This window comes from Numida meleagris, chromosome 14 (assembly GCF_002078875.1).
Source record: "Numida meleagris isolate 19003 breed g44 Domestic line chromosome 14, NumMel1.0, whole genome shotgun sequence".
Taxonomy (NCBI): Eukaryota; Metazoa; Chordata; class Aves; order Galliformes; family Numididae; genus Numida; species Numida meleagris.
Genome location: NC_034422.1, coordinates 1,147,519 through 1,174,572, shown reverse-complemented (window position 1 = coordinate 1,174,572; position 27,054 = coordinate 1,147,519). Strand labels below are relative to the sequence as shown.

Genomic DNA, 27,054 nt, shown 5'->3' with positions numbered 1-27,054 from the left:
AACCTGATGTGTTATGTGTTATGAATCAGCTATTACTATAGAGCAATGTGTGTTCTCATTGAACTCCTCACACAGCCTTCATTTTGACTCACAGAAACTTTAACAAATAGAGTCTCTTGGGGATTGTAGAGGTTGGAAGAGTGTGAGAGACTGTATTAAAATAAGAACCTTAAATGATGCTTTTCTGCTGTGCGCTGGATCTTCCGGTGAGTGTGTGTTCTTTATGCACAGCCAGATGGTATTCTTGATTAGAGAATTTTCATGTTGAATGGGTACTATTTATGAAGTGCCTCACTTTTGAAGAAAAAAATGGTTTAGAACAGAGAAGAACCTTAAATTTGTTTGTTTGTTTTACTACATTTGCTTAATAAACCATTCTTTTCCTGGGGTGGGTGACCTTTTTTTTAAAATTTCTCCAAGCTTTCCACTGTGTAATATAACACTTTGCAGATAGAAGCATACAATACTTATTTTTAACATAGATTTCTTTTGTCACAGTCCGTGGAGAATTGTGTGTGCATCATGAGGAACCTTTCCTATCATGTCCACAAAGAGGTCCCTGGAGCTGATAAGTATCAAGAACTTGATGCTGGTCAGACTGCGAGCACGGGAGGCTCTCAGAAAAAGAAGAAAGATGATGCTGGTTGTTTTGGTGGAAAGAAAGCTAAAGGTATGTCTCACAGAGACCTGAAAACTGGAAATGTGCTGGGGGTAAATTGTGCTGTTTAGTTCTGCTCTTGCAAGCCCTTTCGTCATGATGCAGTTTGCAGAGGTACGTGTCTGTAGTGTTGTGGCACGTGGTCATCTCCCTTGCTGTGTTACTGCTCGGTATCTGGGACCTTTTTCCCCAATTGCTACGCTTCTGTTTGGCTTTAAGTAGGAGTGATGCATGCTGTTGTAAGACGCTGCTGCTGGGCAGTGGTGGATGTGCTCTGCCTATCCTTTTCTTGGCTGTGTTCTTGCATCTGTCAGATCTGTGCTTAGTCTGCTTGCTTGGCTGCAGAGCATGTGCCGCTGCCTCTGGAAGCCAGGCCAGCACGCATCCATCTCCACGCATGGGGGTCCTGTCTGTGTTCCGTGCCTTCAGTCTCCCACATGTGAAAACAAACTGAAAGGCTGTCCTCTCACCTGCAACCAAGACATGGAACCTCCCAGTTCTGTCACTTGGTAATTTAAATTGCAAACACGATTTTGTAGCTTTTAATTGTCAGTCACTTTCAGACCTGTTCTTTCCTCTGGGGCGTGAAAGTTGCAAATGATTTTCATTTCAAGTGAAGATCAATAGTCTCAGTAACACTGCTTCCATCTTCCTCTTAAAAAGAGACAGTCAAATGCATTTGGGTATAAAAGAAACTTGTGTTTTCTTTGGTGTTTTTGAGAAATGACCCTTGTAGACTGAATTCAGAGGTAATAAACTCAGGTTCCTGTGTAGGCTCCATTCTCCACGTTTGTGCACGCTCACATCCTGGCCAGGATCCTAAGGAAGGTTTTGGTGCTGAAGGGAACACGTGGAATTGTTTGAACTTGAGAGACTGCGTTCTGTACAGGGGTCTTCCTTTGATGTGACCCGTACATGTTACTAAAACGTTTTGTGTTTCCATATGCGTTACAAAGTTCATCACAGAGTGAAGTCACATTTGTAGACCAGTCTGTCACCAGAGACTGAGCCAGTGCTCGAAAAAACAAGAACAAAACAAAGAATTAATTGATGGGAACCTTCAAATGACTGGGGGAAAAACTGAAAAAAACAGTTTAACCTGCCTGACCAGCCTGTCCTGATAGTGAATGGCTAAAACTTCACTGTGATGTCCTTTAGAAACCCGCAGTGCGCGTTGACTTGAGCCTGTTTCCTGCCTCTTGTCACCCGTTGTTGTTTGGCCGCTTGAGAGCAACAGTCAGTGAAAACATTTCTGTACGTAACGCTGTGTGCGCTGTGGAGGAAGGGAGTGCAGTGAAGAGCTGTCGTCATCCTCTTGGTGACTGTGAAAACAGAGCGCTCTCAGGTGGCTGTCCTCTGCCAGCTGTCTGCCCGTCTCCTGCGCGGCCGGCGCGGATTCTGTGTCGTTACACCGGACGGCTGCTGTCTGTCAGCCACAAAACCCGGCCGTGTCTTTTTGGATTAGTTGCTCTCACAGTCACGTGGCACGAGGACGAGCCCGTGGACTGCAGCAAGCGGTGCTGGCGCTCAGGGACAGCTTGGGCTTGGCCATGCGTGTAAACGTGCTTTTAAAGTCAGAAATAGAAAATTCCTTTTCCCGCTGTTAAATTTATGTGAATACCTAGGCTGAAACTCTCTTAATTGTGTCGGCCGAGGGCTGGAAAATAGGTCACTTCAATTCCCTTCCTCTTTTGCTCGCTTAATCTTGCAGTGTTTCCATATTTATTTTACTTTGGTTCGTGGTCATCGATCATAGCATTCCAAACCCATCTGCACAGGGCTGGGCTCTCTCCCGTCCCCACGGTGCGCAGGGCACCTTTCCACGGAACCAGGAGAGGTGGGGGAAGAAAGACCTGCAGGGAAAGATTGTAGCAGGATCAAAAGGAGGAGTGGAATATCCTGTTCTTTTTTTTTTTTTTTACTTTTGGGGTCTTTTTGTGGGTTTATCTTTTTGTTTTTAATCAATGAGAGTTCATCGTTTTCTTGTAAGTCCCAGGTTTGAACCTGTTTTGTAAAATTCTGCCTCTTTGTGACTGTTCCATTGTATTTTCTTCCTTCCTGTAAATTCTTGTTTTTCTTTTGCTGCTTTTCTGGTAATTAGAGGAGTGGTTCAATCAAGGTGAGTCTTTGCAATACTTTCTTTTTCATCATCACCATAATCTACATTGTTCAGCTTTCACATGCAAGGCAAAGAGCTGAGATTACGGTCTTGTTCATTCGCCTTCTCTGCTCCCCCCATGCTCTGCTCCCTCCTGTTCATTTCAGCAGGCATGGAAATCTGCTGTGTAATTGAGAGAGCATTTTCAGTTTGTTCTACTCACACTAAGAGCAGAAATGATACATTTTTGTTCAGTCCTGGTGTAACTGATTTGCTACCGGCCTAATAATCCTGTGAGGGAGGGCACAGGTAAGTGTGCAGGTTGCCTTGCTAAGCCTGTCATCTCAAAGTACAGTTTTGCTAACTCGCCTGGGTAGCAGTAAATGCACAGGCTCAGCAGCTTGGAATTGTTCTCTTTGAGCTCGTTTTGTCAGCTTGGGAACGCGTGCCTGGGCTTCTGCACCTTTGTTACCAACATTCAGGCGAGCTAGATGAAGATACCCGCAGTAAGCTGCTGAGGGGCTGCACCTTCAGCTTCTCATCCCAGCACAACAGGTGGAATTGCCTTTGGAACTGTAGGACTGAGCCTGAAGTTTACCTCCCTTACTCCTCAGCAGGGAGTTGGGTTTGGCTGTGCAGTGCCCTGGAGATTTCCACTGTTACTGATACTAACCGGGGGGTAAATACAGGCTCATTTTCAGTTTGTGGCGCTTGCTTCAGATCAGTGGGTCTTGGAGAGTTGAGCCAAAATAAAAATGTTAAAAAATTGCTCCACCCAACAAATGGTGCTCGTGAGCATTCTGGGGGATGCTGCTTGCAGACTGTGGCTGGTGAGGTGGTGCAGCGAGGCAGAGCTCAGCCCTTGCCTTCTGTCACCGACTGAGCTGGATGGCAATGGAGTGTATTAACAAAACTAATAAGCACAGCACTGAGTGTTGCGGGGGTGTCATGAAGAATCTCTTCGCTATTATTTTTTTTAACTAGAAGTGTTTGGGAATTAATCTTCCAGCAAGAGTGGTCTAGCTGAATAGCTGTATTGATTATCCAAGAAAACAAAATGATGTTTGAGGAAGATGATAAACAGCACAATTGGTTAATAACACTGGGTTACACCTCACAGTCCTTAGTAAGTTTCTGACAGTGAGGATGCCAAAGGTCATGTTTTGGTTGTTTTTTACATAAAAGTAGTGGGGGGAGAGGGAAAGAATTTTAATCCTACTGTTTCAGAGACTGTAAATTGCTTCTTGTACAATCAAGTCTCATGTCAGGCTGTTTTCCCAGAGCAGATTGCTGTGCCAATTCCTTCAGCCAGGTCTCATAAAACAGACCTGTCAGCAGGCACATTCAAAGCTGTCTGTCTCTTGGCCAAGTCTGGAGCTGTGCTTTCGATCCAACAGCATAATCTTTTCTCTGCTGTTCACAGAGCTGTAAAACTTGGGGAGGAGGGAGATGTATAGAAGGACAAAAATTGAGATGTCCTAAACACGTGCCTTAAACTGCTAGCACGGTCATTTACACATCCCTGTGCGCTAACAATGCTGGCAGGCTTGAGTGATACTCGGAGCTGCAGTGGCTGTCAGCGAAGCTGGTTTTCTCATGATGTCATTCAGGGTAGGTGATGGCTGACAGGTCTGTAACTGATAGGCTCTTGAAACTGCTGAATGCTGTCACCTTGTTAGAAAATCCAAATCAGTATTGTGGGTCTCATGGAAATCAGATGGGAACAGGAGCAGCTGCGCAACCTTTGCCTTCTGGATGGATTTCTTTTGGAGTCTTCTTACAGCTTAGTCCTCCTGTTCCTCATCTCCTCCCTACAGGAAAGCCCTGGAAAATGGAGGTGCTCTGTGTATTTCTGAACCTGGCCCTTGCTGAATTGGATTAAACAAGCAGTTGGTAAAGCAGAGATCCCATTGGTCAGAGCTCTGTCTTCTGAATTTCTTCCACTAGTAAACAGCTGGCAGCTTCTGTTTTAAAGAGATGTGGTTTTGCCTGAGGGCTGGATTAGTTTCTCTGAGAGACAAACCAGTAAAGGCTTCCTAAAAGATGGCTGGTGCATTCAGTCTGGCCCAGAAATTGAGGCTGTGACTGAAGGTCAGAGAGCACAGGGTGGAAAGATGGCTTAATAAATTGCTTCTGCACTGCCAGCTCAAAAGATGCAGCAGCCTACGGTGCTCTCCTGGACGGTGTCTTTAACTGGTTGTGCATGAGCACATACAGCTCTCTGAGCAGGGCACGAGGCTGAAGGGATCCTACTTCTTACTGAACCTCCTCAGTTCTGCAGGGCTAATAGAAATAACAAACTCATATCTTTATAGAAGGAACTTCGGAAATGAGTGGTTATGTTGAGTAAAGTCTGGCTCTCACTGCAATTATTCTGAGGCTTTTAAACTAGCTCATACCTGAGACGTGAAATTTGGGGATGTTAGTCATACTTACAGATATGATGGAGCCACACTTCTCGGTCTGTCCCAAGCCTGTAATCTTTCCTAAACAATGACTTCCATCCTCTTCAGTCCCACTGCTCGGACAATCCACAAGGGTTTGCAGCCTCTAGCAGGGTTCAGCCATCACTACAAAATGAAGTGTCCTTTGCTGTTCATTTTTTCCTTCTGATATTTAGTTCACCAAGCAACATGTTTCAAGTTCTTTCATGGAGCAAAAACTAGGTGGAGGGCTGCAGAGTTGCAGCTGAGTCCTGTCCTTTCCATTAGGAAAGATGCCTTCCAGAGGGCTGGCATGCTTTTTGGCAGTTCAGGAAGATGGGCTTTGCCATACTTTAATCAAATGACTTCAAATGAACAGAACTGCCAGGTGCTTGTTTTGTTTTCCTCTGCAGTTAAAGTTGGCTGATACCCTGTGCTGATGTTTCAAAATTAAAAAAAAAAAAAAAGTGGTATTTCCAAGGAAAGGATGGGGATGTAATGCTATCCTGAGGGCTCTTTTCTCTTACTGTTGTTTCTCAATGTTCAGATTGGTATTTAAAAGCACTGCTTCTCCTCTGTACTGCATACGTTTTCTTTCTTTAATCAGGAAAGTAGAATGGAAACTGTTCCAGCTCCCTGCTATAACATGACAGGGATTGGCCTCTCTCATTTTGTGACCTGTTCCCAGTCAAGAGCCAGATTGGTCTCCATGTTATGTTTTTCAAGCAGTGCTTTTCCTGTTTGCTGATAAGCATCCTGACTTGTGGAGCTTTGGGCCCTTCCTGCAGACCTCCCTGAACACTCTGGTAGGGTCTCTGTTCAGAAGCCACCCCTGGCAGCCAAACTGAGGGTGAATTCATCTCATCATCCGCTGTTGCAATTTCTTCTGTTCTTGAGGGAGAGGGACTACATAACGAGATTTTCCCCCTAAACTAATTTGGGAAGGCTAAATTGTGTAGTGGTGCCCTCTGAAGCCATGTAGATTGCTGCACTTCCATCAGGATCACTTATCTCTATTCCAGGACTTGAAATGGCAAGGTGCTTGGTTATCCCACAGGGTTCATGTGTGCTTACCCAAGGCAGAGTGTCTCCGTGGTGGGGAAGAGAAAATTAACACATCTCTACCTAGCTGCATACATTAAATTGAATCCCTAGCCTCAAACTGAAGTCAAGGTGCTGCTCTACTTTCGTGTGTAGAACTGTTTAAATTAAAGCTTTTATAATGATTTAAACTGTTTCTTAGCAAAAATATGAAATTGTTTCCATTAGTTGCTAATAAATAGCTAAAATTGAACTTCATTGATGGGAAGGCAATTCAAGGTTAAGTTGTTGGCTGCTGTCTTTAGGATGTATTAAATCTAGGGTTTACTACTCAGCAGTGGCAGTGAGAACAGAGGCTGGGAAGCAAGCTTGTTGTATTTTGCTCTGCTTAAGCTGAGCTTCAGGTCAGAACTTCTCTGTGGATATAACCAGGAAATAATGGGAGGGCAAAACTTTGCAAAGAAGAGAAATGGCACCGTTTTGGAAGATTTTAAGTGCTCCTAAGGCCTACGAGATTGCTAGCGCTGAGCACTCTAGCAAATCAACCTTTAAGTTGCACAATTTTTTTTTGGCTCTAAATTGCTCAGGCTAAAACCACAGCTATGCAGCTGGATTGGAGGTCACATATGTACAATTATTCAAATACTGATAATAGTCTGTGATTTATATTCTGAATTCGTGTCTTCTCTCATAGGTGCAAATGACTGTAACTTACCTTTCAGTGTGCTGATGGTCTTCACCATCTGTTGTCTTATTTTTTTTGCACAGGAAAGAAGAATGGAGATTTGGACAGGAATTTTGATACACTTGATTTGCCTAAGCGGTCTGAGACGGCAAAAGGTAACGCTCATGTCAGTGCTTTTGGAAATAACAAGTAGTGTGAGAGTTGGAGGATCTTAGGGGGACTTGAGACATGAACCTATCAGATCGATCTTGATTTTGTATTTGGTTAATTGAAATAATAGATTTGTCAGTGCCTGTTTTTATCTAGTAACACTGGATAGAAGCAGCTTTTGTATTAAGCTGCTAAATGCATGGAATCTCGTAGAAGCCTGCCTGAACGAAGGATTGCCAGAAATCAAGGAAGAAGTAACTACTAAATCCAAAGCAGTGGATGAATTGTTATATTTTGAATTCTAAAAATTGCTTAGAATTTGCTGGTTTCTATTACCATGTATTTTTTATTATGCCTGTACTAAAGCATTGCACTGGAGAGTCGGGAGTAGAGAATTCTGTTCATAGCTCTGCCCATAGGTTTATTGTGGGATTTCCCTTTCAAGGGAGGGTCGGGTTGGGATTTATGATAAGGTTCTTCAGAGGGTGGTCGGGCACGGCACAGCTCCCCAGGGCGGTGGGCATGGCCCTGAGCTGCTGGGGCTCAGGGAGCAGTGGGACACTGCTCTCAGACATCGGGTTTGCAGTTTGGCTGGTCCTGTGCAGAGCCAGGATGGGGAACTGTTCATTTGTGTGTTCAAAGAGGGGGGAAGTAAAACACGCTTTTGTTTTCTTTTTTTTTTTTTTTTACCAGTAGTTTCCTGCAGGGCATCTAGTTTAGTTTATTAAAGGTCAAAGCAAGATCGCTAGGACTTTGAATTGTTCAGTAAGATAAATAAAATTGCAGTCTTAAAACCTTTAAAAGCTGAGGTCAGATCTGTGCCATAGCGGATAATTGGCTCTGATGAGATCAGCTCTCAGCTGAGGCAGATCCTCGTAACTGAGACTGGAAAATCATGCAAGTTTTAATGATGAAAGGCTCTTGGTTTGAGTGACACAATGAAGTGCTATTTCAAAAAATCAACAATTACAGATTAATCTCTTTCATGTATTATTAAAGTCATATTAAAGTGAGTTTTCAACTAGAATCTTTCTAGGCAAGTGAAACTGCAGTAATAAGACTTGTTCATGCTGTGCAGCAGTTAACTAAATGTTGGGATGCAGTGTTGCAAGTTTCTTGTAGTCCTGAGTCAACATCCATGGTGCTTTCCTCGTTGGTCTATAGTGTGGTTTTGGAAAAGTACCAACATGATTTGTTTCTAAAATAATCTTAGATGTGGTCACTGAGCTTAATTGATACTCTGCTTATGCTCACTTGAAAGCCTGCAAACTCGAGTCTGTGAACTAGTTCAGACTTGACAGAAAAGATCATCTTCAAAAATTTTGTTTAGTCTCAGAATTATTTTAATTACAAAAATTGTCATGGAAACCAAGCCAAATGGTGGCACTACCGCATATCTGAACTTATAACAGCAGAAGCTTTAGTAGCTTCTAGTTGGAGGGCATGAGCTGGGTGTGTTACTGTCAGCTTTGGTGGCTGAGGCTTTTTCAGTCTCTGTTCGAGATGGCTTATGAGCATGTTCACATCCTGAGCAGAACACAGGAGCTTGGGGTTGTTACCTAGTTGAAATTCCAGTAATTTTTCTCCCATTATTTGTTTTGTTTGAAGAGGAAGGAAGGAATGAAAGGAGATCCTTTGTTTCAGATGGATGCTCTAGAGTCCCCTTTTCTTCCGATTCCTCTCGTTTTGTTTTGTTTTAAAGGACATTGGATTTTGCTGCAGCATAGCACTGAGCAGCCCTGAAACCATTCCTGTGCCTTTAATAATTTTACATGCTAGGCATTCTGGCAGGGGAATGCTTCCAGTTCAGGGTGATCATCTGGAGCAAACTGGATAATGTCAGATGAGAGATCTTGCAGTGCTTTCAGAAGCTGTCTCATCTGATATTAAAAAAATAAGTATACATGCTCTGGCAGCATCCAGAGTACTGCTGTCCTCATGAGGAAGGATTGTGGAAAAGAAGCATCTTGCTTCTGCTTTGTTGAAAGGAGTGTATTTTTGACAGGGAGAAAGGATAAATTCTGGGGAAATGATAAGAGCTAGCAGAGGGCCGTATGAGAAGGGAACAGCACTAACAAGAAATTATGAATGCTGTCCTTGGGACCTCACTATATTTAGTACTTTAAAAAATTCCTTCTTCTGTAAGAAAAAGCAGCCTTGCTGAAATCCCTTTCCCTGTATAAAGTAGGTCACTGGCAGTGGTGTCGGCTCTCTCCTCTGCAGCCTGTCTTTTCTGCACTACCTTGGTGTGAGTGTTGATTTCTCCTGTGTGCACATTAAATACGTAGCATAGTACAGTTCCTTGGCTTTGTTAGCAGTCCTTATTCCTGAGCAAGAGTAGCAACAGGAGGCTCATACAGTAGGGGAAGGACAAGGATTAATCATATCTGTGCAGTGGAAAGCAGCGTCTCAGATGGCAGATTATGAGATAAGGTTTTCTAGAAAGAATCAGCATTGATACGTGTCAGCCCTCTGAAGATGTTACCAAGGTTGTAATGTTTAATCCTCCTGATATGAAGGTGCTGAATTGTTCACCTCTGTTCATCAGTGCTACAATGAGGAAGAGAAAGTCCAGAAGAGCAAAACTGCTTTTTGTGTGTAATTGGTCAGTTATTCCTAATTAAGTCCAAGGCTGTATGGTATTTGGTTTAGACAAGTCTCTTGACTTCTTGTGTATGCGTGCAGACATCTAATGGCATAAAAGTGGATACTCTGAGATGCTTTGAGTGTTGAACTTCATCTCTGGTTTCAGTTCATCTCATTTAGGAGTTGAAAATTTTCAGCCTTGAGGATGCATGTTCAGGTCCATTTCAGCCCAGTGGGCAAGCTAACTCATTCTCTCCTTTAAATCACTTACTAGAGTGTTCATTAATTTTTCCTTTCTATTTTGATTATTTAAGCTCACTTGCATTTTTATGGGGACATAAGCAGAGGAGAGAGTAGTGCAGAAATACTGAACTAGCAGTGGAGCTGCTCATAGTTGAACAAATCCATTTTGTTGTAGCGGGGATCTGACAGAAAAGCTGCGTATGTTGGAAAGCTCAGCCTTGTGGGTACACGTATCCTGATCAGTATCCTGTGTAGGTAGGGAATGAACTCATCAGGAAGTGAATTTCTTCTTTCTCTGTTATCTCAAATACTCAGTCACTTTTCATGTAGCCCAATGCTGATGATAGATTTCCTATTCCAGAAGGTGAGTGTTTAAATTCACTTATAAATCTTTGTGTTACTGCTCCAGGAAATTAGACTTCCTGGCACTGTCAGGATAATGACTTTAACTTAGTAGATTACAAAAACGCTAGCAATTTGTCTTCAGCTAAAGGCAACACTGTAGTGGGAGAGAGAGACTTCACTGAAGCTTCTGACTTTACGTTTGTAATTAAGATTAGCTTCTGTTCTCGTTTCATAGAATCACCGAGGTTGGAAAAGACCTACAAGATCATCCAGTCCAACCGTCAGCAGTTTCACTGCCATTTGTATTTGCTTTCTTTAAAGCTTTACAAGTTGACTCTAGCACTTTGGTCATTAATTATGGTTGTCATATTGTGAGTGAGTAGGATTGATTGAATGCTTCCATTTCTTTTGTCCGTGGGGCATCCAGCAGAGAATCATATTTACAGGTAAAGCTGAGTAGATCCCTGGTAGGGGTGAAATAGTTTCTGTGGAACAAGAACTCTTGTGGCTATAGTACAGGGAAGCACAATGGTTGCACGACTAGACCATCCTTAAAGTGACTGTCTGGGACGGATTTGCTTTCATGTCACAAAAAATTCAAGTTGGGAACCTGAAGAGTTCTGCTACATGCAGGGCATAAAACCTATGTAAACTGGAGAAGAAACGTCAGTGGCCAAAGCTGTTTAACTCCAACACCTCCCCGCATCTAGTATGGGCGCTTAATAGCATAGATGTCTTTTTCAGTTTTAGATCATGTAGCTTTGGAATTTAAGCTGAGGGAGAAGTGGAAACAACCACAGGAAGCAGGAGGGAATAGGAGTGATTGTAGTGACACAGGAATTTCATTCAGTTCTAAATTTGTGAAGAGCTGAGCTTGTCAACCTCTTCATGAAGTCATACGTGTGTTCTTTGTGTCCATCCTTACTTGGCTTTGTTATAATTTGTTTACCTCTAGAGCTCCTTCTCCTCTCTTTCTTCTTCCTCTGCCTTAACAACTAGAGGGAATGTACAAGATCAGCCAGGACGACAGCTTGCTTTCTGAATTGTTTGAAACTTCCTTCTGAATGAGGAGAACTGACTCAGCTAGGGGGTACTTGGTTATTCTGGAAATTAGGGTTGAACACCCACAACTATTCCTGTTCTTTATCCTTCTCTTGCATTATTGAATGTTCAGACTTCCACAGCATGTGGAGGGGGAAAAGAGCTAGCAGTCAGAGACAAGATTCTCCCTCTCCATCTTTAGTCCTTTAGGACTATAAAAGAACTCTTACAGTCAGTTTCCAGATCTTTCTTGCCTGAGGCTGACATCTAAGACTATAGATCTATTATAATAACGTGCTGTATCTTCAAAAGACAAGAATCTCAGATGGTAAATTCCCTTTCCATCCTGTTGTGAATTTGTGGCCAAGTTATAAATGCACTGAACGTGAGACTTACCATGCATGTGTTGCAACATCTTCAACTAGAACAGCCTATATGTACTTGCATAATAAAGTAGCCTATGAAAAACTAAACAGCTGCAACTCCACTGAAGCAGATAGTAATGATGGCAGCTACTGAGGAGGTAGAGTTGTTTGGGGTTTCAGCAAAGGACAGAGCTGGAAGCAAGGAAGTCTCATTTTCACATTTCAGCTACTGACTTGCTGAGTGGCCTTAGGCAAGTTAATTGCCTTCATATGCCATGGCCGCAGTGAGCTCATTCACAAAGTCTAGCTACTTCCACTGCTGTCAGTGGGATAATGACTGGTGTTTTTGCTGCTGCTGTGGTAAGCAATGCAGAGTATACACGATATGTTTGTAAAAAGAGTGCCTTGTGCCAAAGTGTTGGGTGTCACAGCTGTTACTAGCACTGCAGTGATAAAAACATACAAGAACAACTTCTGTTCAAGGTGTGTGGCAGCGGTTTCCCCCATTGGGATGTTGTGTGAATGGAACGAGGACCATCTTGTGGTGCAGAGAGTATTTGCAAAATGCATCATGCTATGAACTGCTTAGTATTCTTGCCACACATGTGTAAAGATAGGCAGTACCAGCTATAGCTACTTCAAACCAGTTTCGGGACACCCAAGAAAGGCGGAGGTCACAGTCCAGTAATAAGGAATTGCTTACACCTCTCTGAGGATCAGGGCTTGCCAAACGCTGCAAAGGAAGCAACCTGCAGGTAGAGATGCTTCCCTTGTGGCTGCCAGCCCTTACACGAGGTTAGCGAGGGGCAGACCCTGGGTCCACCTGTTCTGCTCACAGCTGAATTGCTTCCAGCTGTGCTCCTGGGGCTGGCCATGCCCCTTCACCAGGTGCTCAATCACTGGTTCAGCTGTGCCCTAACCATCCCCATACAGCATGCCACACTGTGTATTTGTATGAAGCTCAGCCATATTATTTGTCATCCTCCATGAGGACAGAAGTACACAGAAACCAGTGTGTAGCTTTATACCTCGGCAAGTTTTATAGCCCAGCTACAGTGTTCACTTTAGCTCTGTGGCAGTGTGTGGTATCAAGCAATTCAAAGACAGTGAGCAGGACCTTAACTCTTGAACCAGTGATTGAACTTGCATGCGCTTTATACTTGGCTACCATTTCTGATGCTAAAATAGTTAATATTGGAAGGTGCTAGTTTTCAGTCACTTTTTTTTTGTGCTCACAGCCTTTCCTGTACTGTTGGTCTCCTTCTGGCAATCGTTAATATTCTCCTCACAGCCCTTCTTTTTGTGCATATGTTTCTGTGTGTCTCATTTAACATTTCTATTCTACAAGCAATTCTAATTCTAAAGACTGAAACAGAATGTCTGTTATTACAGAGCACAGCTCATTATACAGATGCTTCTCAAGAACTATTTATAAAATGAAAATATGCCATGAAAATATGCCAGGATTAAAAGCAGAAGTTGGTGAGGAGGTGCTTAACCCATGTGACTGCCATAAATGTAGAAGATGAGATTGTTATACTTCGAAGCAGGATGCAAGTCAGAAGGTTATCCTGATTACCTACATAGTCTTATTATGAAAAGCAAGAAAGAGGAATTCAGCTTTGGTCAGAACTTAGAAATGAGATTTCATGTCAAAATCATTCACGAAAACCTTGTTGCACAAAGTTACAGTTGTTTCTGGTGTCTATCAAAAGTACCATAGCAAAGTTCTGCTGACGAAGCTACTTGACAAGCTAAGAGAACAGTAGGAAGTTTCAGAACAGCTGAGACAGAAAAATTGTATAACGTGGATTTAAATCCCTTGCCAGACTTGCAGAAATAGTGTGTGTATAAGTAAAGGAGGTAGTCACAGCTCCACGTTACTGTTGTGAAGGCAGTGCTGTAAGGAGTAACAGGCATGTGGACGGCTTGCTTAGAGGCCTACGTGACTCAGATGCTTTATAAACTCAATATTAGACTGATACCTCTTGAATCTTACTTAAAGATCTCTCTTGGATGGTCTGGCCACCTGATCTAGTACTCTTGCCCACAAAAATGCAGGTTAAGCATTGGAACAGGTTGACAGAGAGGTTTTGAAGCGGGCTCTGCCATTGGTGGGTCTCAGGACCTGGCTGGACAAAGTTGGAAATAACTTGATCCAGATTCAGTGCTGAGCCCACTTCGAGCAGGAGGCTGCCCTGGGGACCTTCCCCACTCTCAACCTTGTTGTTCTTTGTGACTCTTTTTGTAACTGATGATAATGTCAACCAAAAAAAGTCTGCATGCAAAGAAAGAGCAGATTTTTCTTTTTATTAGGGATAAGGGTTTTTTTGTTGTTGTTTTTCAAAATGCCTTCATCCAGGACAGCTAGGCAGCTGAGGTGGGAAGAATATGAGAGTTTATTTGCCCAACAAAAATGAGCAGCAAAAATGAAAGACTTAAGTAATTCTGAACTAACTGCAAATTGAGGTACTAGAGATCTGGCAAGAAGGCCCTCGGAATCGTAGATTGGCTTCCTTATAATGCAGCTGATACAGGAGAAATACATGAAGAGTATTATTTTTCCTCCTTTCCTTGAACAGTATTAATTAGAGTTAATGGAGAGCGTTAATCATGGAGTTAATCTCAAGATTAAAATAAACTAGAATGTCATACACTCTGTGCATTCTAAATTACAGAAGTTACTGGTGCTGAAGCTGCAGATGTGTTTTGCAGAAAGGCAAATAAAGAAACTCAAAAAATTAAAAATTTTCTTTTCTCAACATTAATTTCCAGCACGTTTACCTACACAGCTGCTGCAGTCATGTTATCTGACTCATTACTTTATAAACCACTTAGAGATCTTGAATGTGAAAGCTGTGCTACAAAGCCATATTTATTTCTGTAACCCTGAGTGCTCTGTGCAGGCTTAAAAGCTCTCCCATCTCCACTGTGACAGGGGAATGATGTGACTTAATGTGCCAAATACATCTAGCTGTGGAATGAAGAAAAATGACCTTGAACTGTGAGGCAGGCATTTTACATTGTACAGTAGACACTTAAATTTACCTGTCAGCCTTGGAGGAGTGGGGGAGAGGGATCTTACCTCTGCACGGTCTGGAAAGCAATGTCAATTCAAGTGTTAGTTGCTCTGAACCTATGGAGAGCTTGATTGCTGACCTCTGCATTTTCAGATGATCAGTGTGAATGTTGATCAGTGTGTAGTAGGAAGGAGAGCTTAATATATTTCAGTCTCTTAGACTGAATTTTCTCTTTCTTGGTGATGGGAAAAACTGGAAGTCTACAACAGCATGAGATGTTCCTTGTCTGTTTAGGAATACACTGTGGTTCAGGCTTATCTGCAATGAGGACATGAAACCAGTCCTTCCATCTCATGTCCAGTTGAGCCATTCTTTACATGTCTTGAGGCCTTCATTACTGAACATAGTGTTGCTTTTGCAGGAGACAGAGCAACTTCATGGTCTCTAGCTTTAACTAACTGCCTGACATTCACAGTCTACTTGAACAGGCCAGCTCTTGATAGGCAAGACGGAAATAGTGAGTGAGGGGTAAGGAGAACAGACTGCTGAAATGAGCTGTTAGAGAGCATTTCAGTGGCAGAGCTCATAAAAGTACTGAAGTTTTCTGATTCCTAAAGCAGTGTTTTTTCTGCTGGCTCATGCTAGCAAGCCAGGTAGCAAACCCGCTCCATTTGGAAATGTCAGTTTTGTGTCCATCTCATACAAAGTCAGGAAGAACATTTAAGCTAATGAATTCTGTTTTGAGATTTCTAAAATCACAACCAGGAAATGTGTAATCATAATTGCATCTTGTTCTGCAGACAGCTTAAAAATATTGAGCAAGAAAAGCAACTCCATAGTCCTCTGCAAAATATGAGGGGACAAGAACAGGAAAAGATCCAGAGAGCGCTGCTTCCAGGAGATGGCTTCCTTTCCATATCTACAGCTTGAGACTTAGAAAAGCCATGCGTGACTCGATCTGTCCAGTTCTACAAGGTTTTGCCTAATACCTGAATCCTAACCAGCAGGTCCTTTCCAAACCTACATAGCTGCTTGATGAAAGCAGCGCTAAGATTAAACCCATGGAAATTAAACTGTGTTGCCAGTTTGCTGTGTGACTGGATCCTAGCTTTCCTAAACACTTGGCATTTGGTGTCCCACCACTAATCTGGATGCCTGTTTCTAGATCCAGCAGCAGACTGAGATGCGCTATGAGAAGTCATAGAAGTCATATAGAATTCCATATGTGAATTATTAGAAATGGGTGTATATTGTAACAGAGTGAAGACTTTGATACTCTTGGTCTTACTTTATTTACGCTTCCCTTTTCAGAGTTTCTGTAGGTGTGAACAACCTCCATAGTAAATGTCGGTTTCTGCTTAAAGCTTTTACAGTAGTAGTTTTAAGCTCCATTCTTAATAGTGTAATATTATCCTAAGAAAGCTGTGTTGGATTTGAAAACTATCCTAAACAACCTAGTTCCTGGGCTAGGAATCCTTTCATTATTTTAGCAGTGATTAACTGGTTTCAAGGAAGCTACTGTAATTGTTTTGAGGTAGTGTATGTTTTTTTGCTTTGCTATGAAATTTCTCCTAGTATTTTCTTTTGAGAATGTGGGCCATGCCTGTAGGATAGTTATAAAACGGGGAGAGGCTGCAGTTGGATGTTGTGTAACATTCCTCCTTTGTCTCTTGAAAAATGTCTCTGTGCTTCCTCCATTTCAGATAAGTATCTTGTTTGGCGCTAAAAGCTGGGGGGCCCAGTCCTTTTTTTTTCCTTTCTTCCTTCCTTTCTTTTTACTTACAGGTAGATTTATCTGTGGTTGTAAAAATGTGTATGTGCTTGGACGGCTAAGGCTTTGTAGAGGTACTTCTGTCCAGATCTCAGCATCATCTCTCGCACTTCTGTCCAAATTCAAGTTTTACAGCGAGATCTGTGTTTCCAGGAAACCTACAATTTTAAGAGCAAAACTGTTATCGTCAGTTCTGCCAAGGATTATCAGATATTCAGTCAATGCCTCAGACATATTTACATTTAATAGCAACTGTCTTGCTTTTCTAAAAAGCTAAAGAGTGGTTGGCTGAAGGGAGAAGAGTATCCCCTCATTCCACGACTTAGTGGTGTGCATCCCAGCTCAGATGAGGGATGAGCAGCAACATCTACTCTTGCCTCTCTCCATCTGTAACCCCAGGCTGGAAATGGATGAGGTGCTTTGGGGATTGTTCGAAAATCTCTGTTCTTGAAGACACTGAGGCTTCCATTTTATGCCAAAATCCATAAAAATTAGCCCAAATACTGTACCTTGAAAACTTGGGCTGCAGGGTCAACTTTTTGTTAGAGAACTTGAAAAAATATCATCTGTTTATGCTGCGTTCTCTCTGCCCTGACATTTAGTCGACATTGAAAAAATGGAATTCTTCTCCTTGGATGCTTGGGAGATGTTTGAATTGCCTGACAGCAGCAAAGTGTCTGTAATTGAGACAGATTATTGGAGGCACTGGGCTTCCTTTGGGTGCATGTGGGAGCTTTCATGAAATGAAGAGAGAAATTGAAACACGTTTTTGACTTTGGAAGCTGCAGCAGGAGCTAATTAGCAATTTCAGAACACAGATAGGATTGGAGGATGTGTCTGTGTTTGCATATAATAAATTATTTAATAACATGAGTGTGTCTTTCCATATGGTACTTGCCTCTAACGTGCTTATAAAGACGAGATTGTAGGACTCTGCCTGTGTTTAACTAAACAGGCTTCCAGTATCAGTCCTGATGATGAAGAGTCACTGACATTTCATTTCTCTTGGCTGAGATTGGGTCTTCTAGCTTCTTCCTAGCTTGGATACCGTTAACCTTTCCCCAAGAAAGGTTAGCTGTTTATATCCAAATATTGTCTTCTTACTGGAAAGTATTTTGAAGTACTTGGTATTTCTGTGAGGGTAGATGCACTGGAGAATAAACAGATCTTATTCTTATTCTCCCTTCTTACTCCGATAAGTCAAGCCAGACAGTTCTGCTGCCCCTCGCTGCCTTAAGCAGACAGCCCTCTAGCAAGCAACTGAACTAATAATAATAACCAAATACTTGTGTAATGGCTTTTGAGCATTTATGAGATCTTTATATAGAAATCATGATGAGAAGTGGAAGTATAAGTAGACTCGGTGAAGCATGAGTAACCCAGAAGAAAAGCTTTCAAATTGCTTTCTAAGTGTAGTTCAGTGTGTGAGCTCTGAAATATATATCTTTCTTCTTTGATTTTTTTTTTTCTCCTTGGCACTGAAGATTAAACTCAGGCTGTGAAGGAGAGAACCTGACAGGTGCCAGCCCGAGTGGAAGTACCATCTGTCGATCCCTGTCTGTCGCAGCTCTGAAGCAGCACCCACTGCTGATGCATCCAGCCACTTGTCAGCAGCGTGCAGGCTTTCAAACCCGAGCAGGAAGTCCCTCGGCAGCAGGATGGTGTTTGGAAGTGCAGTCAGTGGAAACCCCTGTAGTCCCATATCTGACAAAGCAGTCTCACTTCTGTAAATTCTGTGGTGATGGAGGATTTGTTTTTGCCTTGCTGATTAGGATTCTGTGTCAGCATCCACCGTGCTTAAAGGCAGAGAAGACCTGATTGCCTTGCGTGCTCTGGGCCGCCCCACATCCTGACCTACCACGGGCCTGGAGATGGCAGCCATGGAGGCCTGCTGGAGCACGGCTATCAGTTTCTTCAGCAACACGGTCCTGTGTTTTGCTGCGTCCAGGCTGAGCACTGTCTGCTCCCTGCCATCACCCCTCTTACACCAGCCAGGCTGCCCAGAGAGCTGGCTGCTGCCTTTCCGTAGCTTCCAGCTGTGCTGTACCACTTCCCTACAGGGCACAAGGGGAAGAACAGAGCTCTCTGGTTTGATAGCTCATTCTTCCTTGCTGCTGGATCTTACTGCTTTGCCTTGTAGCACAGTGGCTTTTCTTCCACTCTGCAGCCACATCAGGGCTTTGATTTCACTGTTGGACCATCCCCAGCCTCATGATCTAGTGCATTCCATGCAGTCTCTCTTGGAGATAGGAAATAAGATGTTTGAGAGGTCTGCAGAAGTGAAAAAGAGTTTTCTGTGCTTTTTCCACCTTTCTTGCATACTTCAGTACTTCATGTCTGTGGGAGAGCAGATATTTTTACTAAATAACCACAACCGGAATGAGTTTTGTTGCTTCTCTTCCTTTGGTGCTTTCCAGCTGCCTTTTGCAGTCTTTTTTCCATGGCTGCCTATTTGCTGGGGTTTTATGACTCTTGAGTTTATGAAGCTATTCAACATCTAAACAGTTCTGAATAACATCAGAATCTTTCTAATAAATTAAATGGTGTCTGGAGCCAAGGACTATTGCATGATTCCTTTTGCAGTAAGCACTTCTCTGCAGACAGATCGCTACTACTGAGCTGGGAGAAAGCTAAAAGCTCATTAGCTTCCTAGAGTCAAAGCACCTGATTGGCATCTGAAACTGTAAAGCAGAGTTTGACAAGGGCTTGAGGCCAGAAAAGGGAATTTCAGAGCACACGATCATCAGTCAGACACACACACAAAAAAATGGAGGAAAGAAAATGATCAGTCCAGGCAGCCAGAAGTTAAAGGAGGGAGTCCCTTAACCACTGTTATTTTCAGTGATGAGACTGCGACGTTTTTATGTTATGAGGTTCTTGAACTTGTTCAGATACTAACAGCAATATATTGTGTTTTATTATTGGTCATAGCTGCGGTGTGATACTTCCATGGATGTTCTTTCAGGAAATCACTCATTGTCTCTGTTTAAAAAACACATTTCATGCAGTAAGCTCAAACCTTCTCACGGTTGGGCTGGACTGGTAGGCATCTGTGCTATAAAAGTAGTGAAAAGTGTTGTAGGTCTCATTTCTGTTCAGCTGCATCGCATGGCAGCTATGATTTGAAGAGGAATAGCATGCTTTTCCTGAGAGGCAAGTGGGTTTTGTAAGGAATATGTTTTTCTTGTTCTGGCTTTTTTTTCCACTTTAAGGAAAAGTCCATCCTAAAAACACACGTTCTGGCATATATACACAACTGTACAGTTGTGCAGTTGTTTACATAATGTGAAAAGTAACAATTTTCCTCAAGTTCCCAGTCTTCGTTAGCTTTGCCAGTCACCTATTCCTTCTGCTCCTTTGAGAAAGCTTGGCTAAATAGAGAAGACTGTTGCAGTATGCTCTGAAAAGCAGTAAATTTGAGCCCTGCCAAGGCAGAGAGCAAGCAAAATCCAGCCTGGAGACTGTCATGTAAAGGCTTCCACCATTAAGAAGTGGGATCTGTTTTCATACCTGCTTCTCTCAAATGAGGTTTCCTGTCACTTTGCCTCATCACCTTAACTTTTCTAGAGTTGCAAATGGAAAATCATCTTTCTTTGTGCTCTGGATTTTGATGACTGTGGCATCCCCGTGTGTTCTTGACTTGTGCTTAGAGCTTTGAGGACAGTAAGTTGACACCTTCTGGCCTTCCATGTTTTCTGCTCATGTAAACTGGCCCAAATGCCAGAAGCCAAGCTGGCTGGGCAGTATTTAATTTCTAGCTTGATTGTGCAGTCCTTGAAATTGCTATCTATGACAAAATAGGAGCGGTGACAAAATAGAGCTGTTTGGTACCACACACAAGGACATACTCCTCAGGGCATGTGTGCAGTCACCAAGCACTACCATCTGGGCCCTTTCAGGGAGAAAAAAATTAATAAGTCAGTCAAGTGCAATTCTGGATGGCAGTAGACACAGGAACAGACTCAACAGAAGCACCCGTGGTCAATCATAGCAGCAGTGTCTCTGAGATCTGAAAGAATAAGCCTGGACATTTGACCTTGTCCACCATTGTTCTGATATTCCTGTTATGTAGCAGACAATGTCTGGAAATTCAGGTTTTCCCTCTCAGAGAAACATAATGTGATCGATGGTCCGCTTCGTATTGATCTTGTATGCACGGGCCAAATTGCTGTCTGATTAAGAAGTCCCCAGTGCCATGTGCATCAACTCTGTGCCCACTGTCCTTTTGGTATCAGCTGTTAGAGGCACACATCCAACCTGGTAGCTTAAGGAGGAAGCTTCCCTAGAGGCAGCAAGCAAGATTGTTTGCACCAGGAGTATTTGCATTTCTGCTTTCCTAGCGTATCGATCTGCTGTCAGCGAGATCCCCAGCGTGATAAGCCTAATCTGTCTTCTGTCTTCAAATGCTGTAGCAGTTGAGGCAGGAGTAAACCGCAACCCATAAAGCTACCATGAATGCGCAGAATTTCTCCAAGCAGGAATGTTCACCTATAACTTAGAGCCCCAGGTGTGCCTGAGCTACCATGAGTTCGATACCCTTGCAAGAGTAGTGGCATCATGCCGTGAAACATGGCAGAGCTGGCAGACCTTTGCTGAAAATTCTGTTCTTATTCCCTTGCATGTGTGAGCCAGGAATTTGAACCACATCTCAGTTTGAGATTTTGCACTCCAGGCCCTGGAGTGCATTCTGGGGCCTTGCGAACACCATGGTAAGCAGGTCGTGGAAAAAGGGGAATGTGTGCTTTCGAACAGATTGTGTTTGGTATGTAGCTTGTAAAGAAGGGACTCCAAGGTGTGTGCTACGTGTGTGAGAGAGAATGGTGTTCAGTGTGTGATTTTAGGAATAACGTCTGTCCTACTCCCTTTAAAAGAAAATATGTTCTGTTGTCACTGTGAGGTAAATAGAAAATAACTTTGGATCAGGTGAAGCACCTAAAGCAGTGTTAGCATTTCGTGTACTGTACTTTAAGTCTTCAAGGACTGGTGTAAAGGAGGCTATATACATGAGCCATCCATTTTAATCATTCGGCGAAAAGGCTTAATGTTAACTTTAGATCCACAGCACTGTAGCTTGTAATAATGGTGTTTCTCAAAAACACCACTAAAGGTGACCTACAAAAGCATAAATATGCTACAATTCACCATCATGCCTGCTGTTGTTTTCAGTGGAGACTTTTAGCAGTTCACCCCTCTCTGCGTCAGCCTTGCTGCCAGGTATTTCCTGCCCTTCAGTAACAGCCCATGGGAACGTCGTATTCTCCTTTTGAACTGGTAGCTTGGGTAGTGCTCTAGTTATCTGCAGCAGCATTCAGATCCTTATTAAGTATTGGTCCTCCAGAGCCTTCTCAACTGATTAGTGAGCAGAGGAAAGAGAGTTGTTAACTGAACATCTCCTGTTGCCAAGAGACTTAGCTGCATAGGCTTGAAAAAAGCCTTTGTTATTGGGCAGTGCGTCAAATGCTGTTGGGAGGAACGCTGCTTGCAGGTCGTTTGGAAGGGGAGAGCTGTTTTAGTCTTAAAATATTTGCTCACAGAAAGCAGAAGCGCTGGAGTTTGCACAAGGTCAGAATAAGTTGTGTTTAATTGAGCCATCTCTTTGTTAAATTGCATATTCTTTGATACGAAATGAAATAGAATCAATTTCATACAAAGTAATCTCTGTAAGAGGAGAGACCCTGATGACAGCTTGTGGAGCTTGAGAAATGTGAATAATAGAAATAGTAAAAGGCAGTTTGTTTTCTCTGGCATCCTTGTTTCTCCGGCACCTCCTTGCCCTCCTGTTTCCTTTCCTTGCTGCCTTTCTGCCTTCCATGCAGACTAGCTCCTTGTTGCTTTTTGCATACCTCCACGTTTTGTAGTACTGGTAATGTCCTTGTTACATCCTTGCAGTGCGAGGGGGCTGCTTCCCCTTTTAGCTAGCGAGCCATTGCTTTTTGCATTGTGGGAGTAGGTGGTAAACTGGGAAACATTTATGTAATTGTAGAACTTGTGTGTGACTTAGATCAGTTGGAAAGGTCACACGCTGTGGCATTCCTTTTCTAAACAGAAAATCTCCTCTTAAACATTCCCTCAAGCCTGATCTGAGTCTCATGTGTCCCGTATTATTCTGGTTGTTCTTTTCAACACTGTCCACTGTCAGAGCTCCTGCTCGGTGGATGCTGCATTCTTGACTGAATCTCTGCAGTAAGCATAATATCCATCCTGCCTTGCACTGTACATTGAAGTGAAAGCTACAAGGACTATTCAGAACCTTCTACCTATTACTCCTTCATCCATTGAACAAGTTTATGCCTCTGTTGTATGACATTCAGTGTGCTTATATGCATCTGTATCAAGCTGCATTCTCCATCAATTATTCTGAGCATTTGGCTCAGTTGGAGCTGGCTGCGTTTTCACTACTGTTAAGCCTTTCAATTAGCAGAATCTTGCAAGTTTAGGTTGGCATTCAAGCTGTGCACCGGGTGCTGAAACACAGCATACAGATGGAGCGGGGCTGATGGGGTTTATTGTTTGTTTGTTTTATTATTGTTGTTTTAAGGATCTGATTGCTGTTTTTGCAAAACTAACCAGCCGCCTTCCCCTTCCTCGTCCGATGCCTTCTTAAATGTTCTGCAGGGTGAGGCATTCCTGGAATGGGAGCTGTTGAACTGCTAGAGTGATTGGCTGCTTACGTTCTGTAGAAAAAGATTCTGAATTCTGGTTCACAAGTGCTTAACTTGCCAACAATGAACTACACAGTTTGTAATGAGGTTACAGCCTGCTAGCAACAGAGGGCAGGAGCCCAAGATCTGTGAAGCATTTCTTTCACAATCAACTTGTTAGTTTCTTTTAGAGACATGATTCTTTACTTCTTTTGGCTCGTAGCTTCCTACTTGCTTCAGCAGCTGCTTTCTTTCTTCTACAAAGTCTGTTAGCGTATGACCTTGCAGAGAAGTTGCGGTTTGGGCTCTCGCTCCACCTGCCGGTAACTGCCGCATCTTGCGCCGAGTTGGCCAGCACAGTGAGTGAGCACATCAGCGAGCAGCTCTTCAACTTGCTCGCATTCCTTGTTAGCATGCCCTCGATGTAGTCCTGGGGTGCATCTGGTGGTTTAGTTTCATCCCAAGATGTGTCCAGATGGTGCTGCAAGTGCTGTGTGTTGGGAACTAAAGCGCAGGAAGTACGGGCAATTGGGAAATTTGCTTCAGAAGTGGTCTGAATTAAAACAGTAATGTAAACGTCCCAGTAAATACTGCAAGAACAAGTAACTGCCAGAGTTCATTTAAGTGACTTTTGGGTTTTTTCCCTTGGCAGCTAAGGTTTTTTGTTCTGTTTTGTATTTCCTACAGTGCTCCCTGTATCCTTCTAGCTTATATGAAAATTGCTTGTTTTGAAACAGCAAGCCAGAGATTTTGGAAGGATAAAAAATAAAGCATCACATCTGCTCCAGCAGTAGGACTCTAATCGGACCAGTATATGTACGTGTATAATTTCCCATGCCTGTAGGGTGATAATAAATCCTAAATTGTATGAGTTGTAAAGGGAAGTAGATTTAGCAAACTTGCTCCAAAGAGAGATGTCTAAATGTGGGATTAGGTTGGTATATCGGAGAGAAGAACCTGATGAAATAGTTTGTTATTGCCAGAATGTAGCTAAGTATAGGCACAATATCATCACTGCTAAAATGAAAGCAAGTGAATTTGTGGATGAGGTTATCCAGGAACTGCTGCTTCTCTCAGCACAGTGGCTGAGAGTTGAATGGGTTGGGTTGGCTCTTCAGTTCATTCTTCAGGTCTTTCACAGTCTGGATTAAAATTACTGTCTGTGCTGTTACTGTTCTGTGGGCAAACAAAGGATGCTCCATTTGGCAGCACTGGGTAGAGTGGCCATGACACAGAACTAATCCCATTGCCAATTTTGAGCAACTTGGGTGGAAAGAAGCTCATCTTCCTTTTGTCATAATGTTGAAGTCGCAGCGTGTTGGTGAAGGTGAGTTTAATGTGGAAGATCTTTCTTTGTATACACATTTATGTCAGTGGCTGGGGAGAATCCTTAGATGCTGTAAGATGTCTGACACAGTGACATTAGTGTCCGATGCATTTTCTGTTTATCTAAAGGGGAAAAGCTAATATAGCCAAATGGTTTGCTTTGCATTTTACAGCAGAGTCGGGGGGGGGGGGGTGGACACACAATAAAACATTTATCCCTATGCTTTTCCAGAAGGAAACGGTGTAGATTGCAACTCAGCACAAATCTTAACCTAAGGAAAAAGTCATTTATTCTGGGAGAAATGGTCTTTTGTAGGGCAGTGCTGAATCTGGGCTATAACCATAACCATTTTTTAAAGGAAAAGAAAAGCATCTACTGTTTTTCTCATTTGATGTATTACCTATTGCTAACGACCTTCCTTTTTCTCATTTTCTTTTAAAAAATGGATATAAGCAATTAGCTGTATATTGCGAAAAGCAGTATTACCTGAAGAAAAATAATTAAGATAAATCCTGAAATTAAGGAAATCAGTTTAGAAGAGAAGCAGGTGCTTAATGGAGGTGAGACCAGCTGTGCTTCCCAGGAACATGCTTGAAGCGCTTTGAGGAAAGATGTGCAAGGCCTCCACACAATGCTGGAAGGAAGTTTATAATAATTCAGACAAATTGCATCCTATAAATAGCAGAGCTGGACTCATTAGGACAGGAGGCAGATGGAGAAAATACAAAACTTGTTTGTTTCTTTTTAAGGGAGTATAACGCTTATGAAAAGTGCCAGCTTGTTGTCAATGAGGAAAAAACCCTCTGGTGGAGAAGTAACTTCATTGCTATTAGATCCTCATCTCTGCTAATGAGCGGTTATCCATGAGAGTCGGTCCTAATACTCTTCAGCAATCCCTGCCTGCAGTTTTCTGGCACAGATGATATGCAGTGCTGGAAGTGTGCAGCAGGTGGGGGGCCCCCAGGTGGGGAATGACACCAGGGAGGAGAAGGTCTCGTGTGGTGTATAGCACTTATTAACTCCTTTTAAAACAGATGTTAATGGGGCAGCGTAAGTGTAGCTGGAAAATGGGTTTGTATGGAAGGAAGTGGGAATCACTCACCAAACCAGCTAAGGGATTACAGCCCAAAGCAGAAATGCATTGGTGATTGGTAGAAGTGCTATGTGTTATTGAACAGAGGTGGGGGACATTTTTGAGATGCTCTTACATTAGTAAGTAGGAAAAAGGAGAGGCTTTCATGCATGAAGAGAAGTAATGTCAGAAGGCGAGCAAGAGGTGTGTGATTGGAATGCAGCTCTGTCCGCAGGAGGTAAGTGGAGGTGAGAGGGTTATTGCTCCTGTATGCATCTCAGCATTCATACCCTGAGAAGGAAGAAAGGGTGTCCAACCCAGAGGGAACAGTAAGGGCAAATGTTAGACTGTGCTTAAATCACAGCAGAGTGCGAACTTGGGGGGAAGCTGCCAAGTATGCTGCAGTTATGACCAGGCAATTTAGAACAAAGCCATCAGAAGACTGACTCCAGAGTTGCACCCTGCTCAATAGCAGGCTATTCTGAGCTCAAATACAGATGCAATACATGTTCTGTATGAATTTTTTCTGAAAATTAATGAACCTACTTTCAGCTTTTTGCATATCTGATTCATGTTTCAGCAAGGCTTCCTTAAAAGATAATGCAGCTTCCAACTTCTAGTAAGCTATCCTAAGAGATTTTTTTAAGTGTTATTGTTCAGGAAAGTAATACTATGTGCTTATCAGGCAACGGTGCTTTTCCTTGAGGAGTCGTAGGATTCCCAGTTCACCTTGTGAAGCAGCAGAGAGAGGTGATGGGAAGGTCGTACTGGAGTCAGATCATCACAAACTTATTCAAGGAACAGAGAAGAGCTGTACAACTGTTCATGCTTCATGTATTATGTAACTGCAGTTTTTCTAAGCATTCAACACAGGGGGCAGTGATCCCGGTGCAAGGAGAGGACAACAGAGAAGAGGAGAGAAAGTGGTATGGATTGGCAGGATGCCTTTGGGGATTGCCACCTGTTGCAGCTCACACTTATCTGTAGGTGTCATGTAACGAGCAAGTGGTGGCAGTGAAAGCAGTCACAGGTGTGGAGCAGGTTAACTATCCAGCAGTTCAAAAAGAATGCAGCTGTGCTGGAATGCACGTGAGGAAGCTGGACAGGGAACGTATAAGACAGCACATGGGAGCTCGTGGATGCTCGTGCATAGATGAGTTTTCTGGTATGGAGCAAAGAAAGCCTTGGCTGATGAAGTGTGTTTTCAGTGGGATAAATAAGCCCTGTACATCCGAGGGTGTTAACGTGGCCTTGTGTTTATGGTTACTATTAGACGAGGTTTAGAGTTTTGTGAGATCGTGGCTCACATAGTGCTACAGCTATAACTACGATGAAAAACAGGGAAAAACAGAGCCTCGCTGTACTGCGGTTAGATAGATAAATCCTAATCCTTTGAGATGAGGAAATTGAGACATGGGTGCTACTATCAGTTACTCAGCATCACAAAAGGAAACGCGTGACAGAGCTGGGAATAGTTCCCATTCCTGACATGCTTCAATTGCAAAGCTGCAGCAGTGACACTGGGGATACTTAGTTAATGTGTGTCTGTTGCAGTCTCCCAGTGTAATGAAGTGCTGGTGTACTTCTT

The 27,054-nt window shown here is 42.9% G+C and overlaps 1 protein-coding gene across 9 annotated transcripts in view; it reads left to right on the top strand.

The window, feature by feature from the left end:
* ARVCF (armadillo repeat gene deleted in velocardiofacial syndrome) overlaps nt 1-27,054 on the top strand; it is a 227,007-nt gene that overhangs the window by 182,454 nt on the left and 17,499 nt on the right. For all 9 annotated transcript variants that reach the window (XM_021413325.1, XM_021413332.1, XM_021413333.1 and 6 more), the window contains 2 exons: nt 499-670; nt 6,989-7,060. In XM_021413325.1, the coding sequence (XP_021269000.1) occupies nt 499-670; nt 6,989-7,060 (244 nt within the window). The remainder of the gene's footprint in view (nt 1-498; nt 671-6,988; nt 7,061-27,054) is intronic.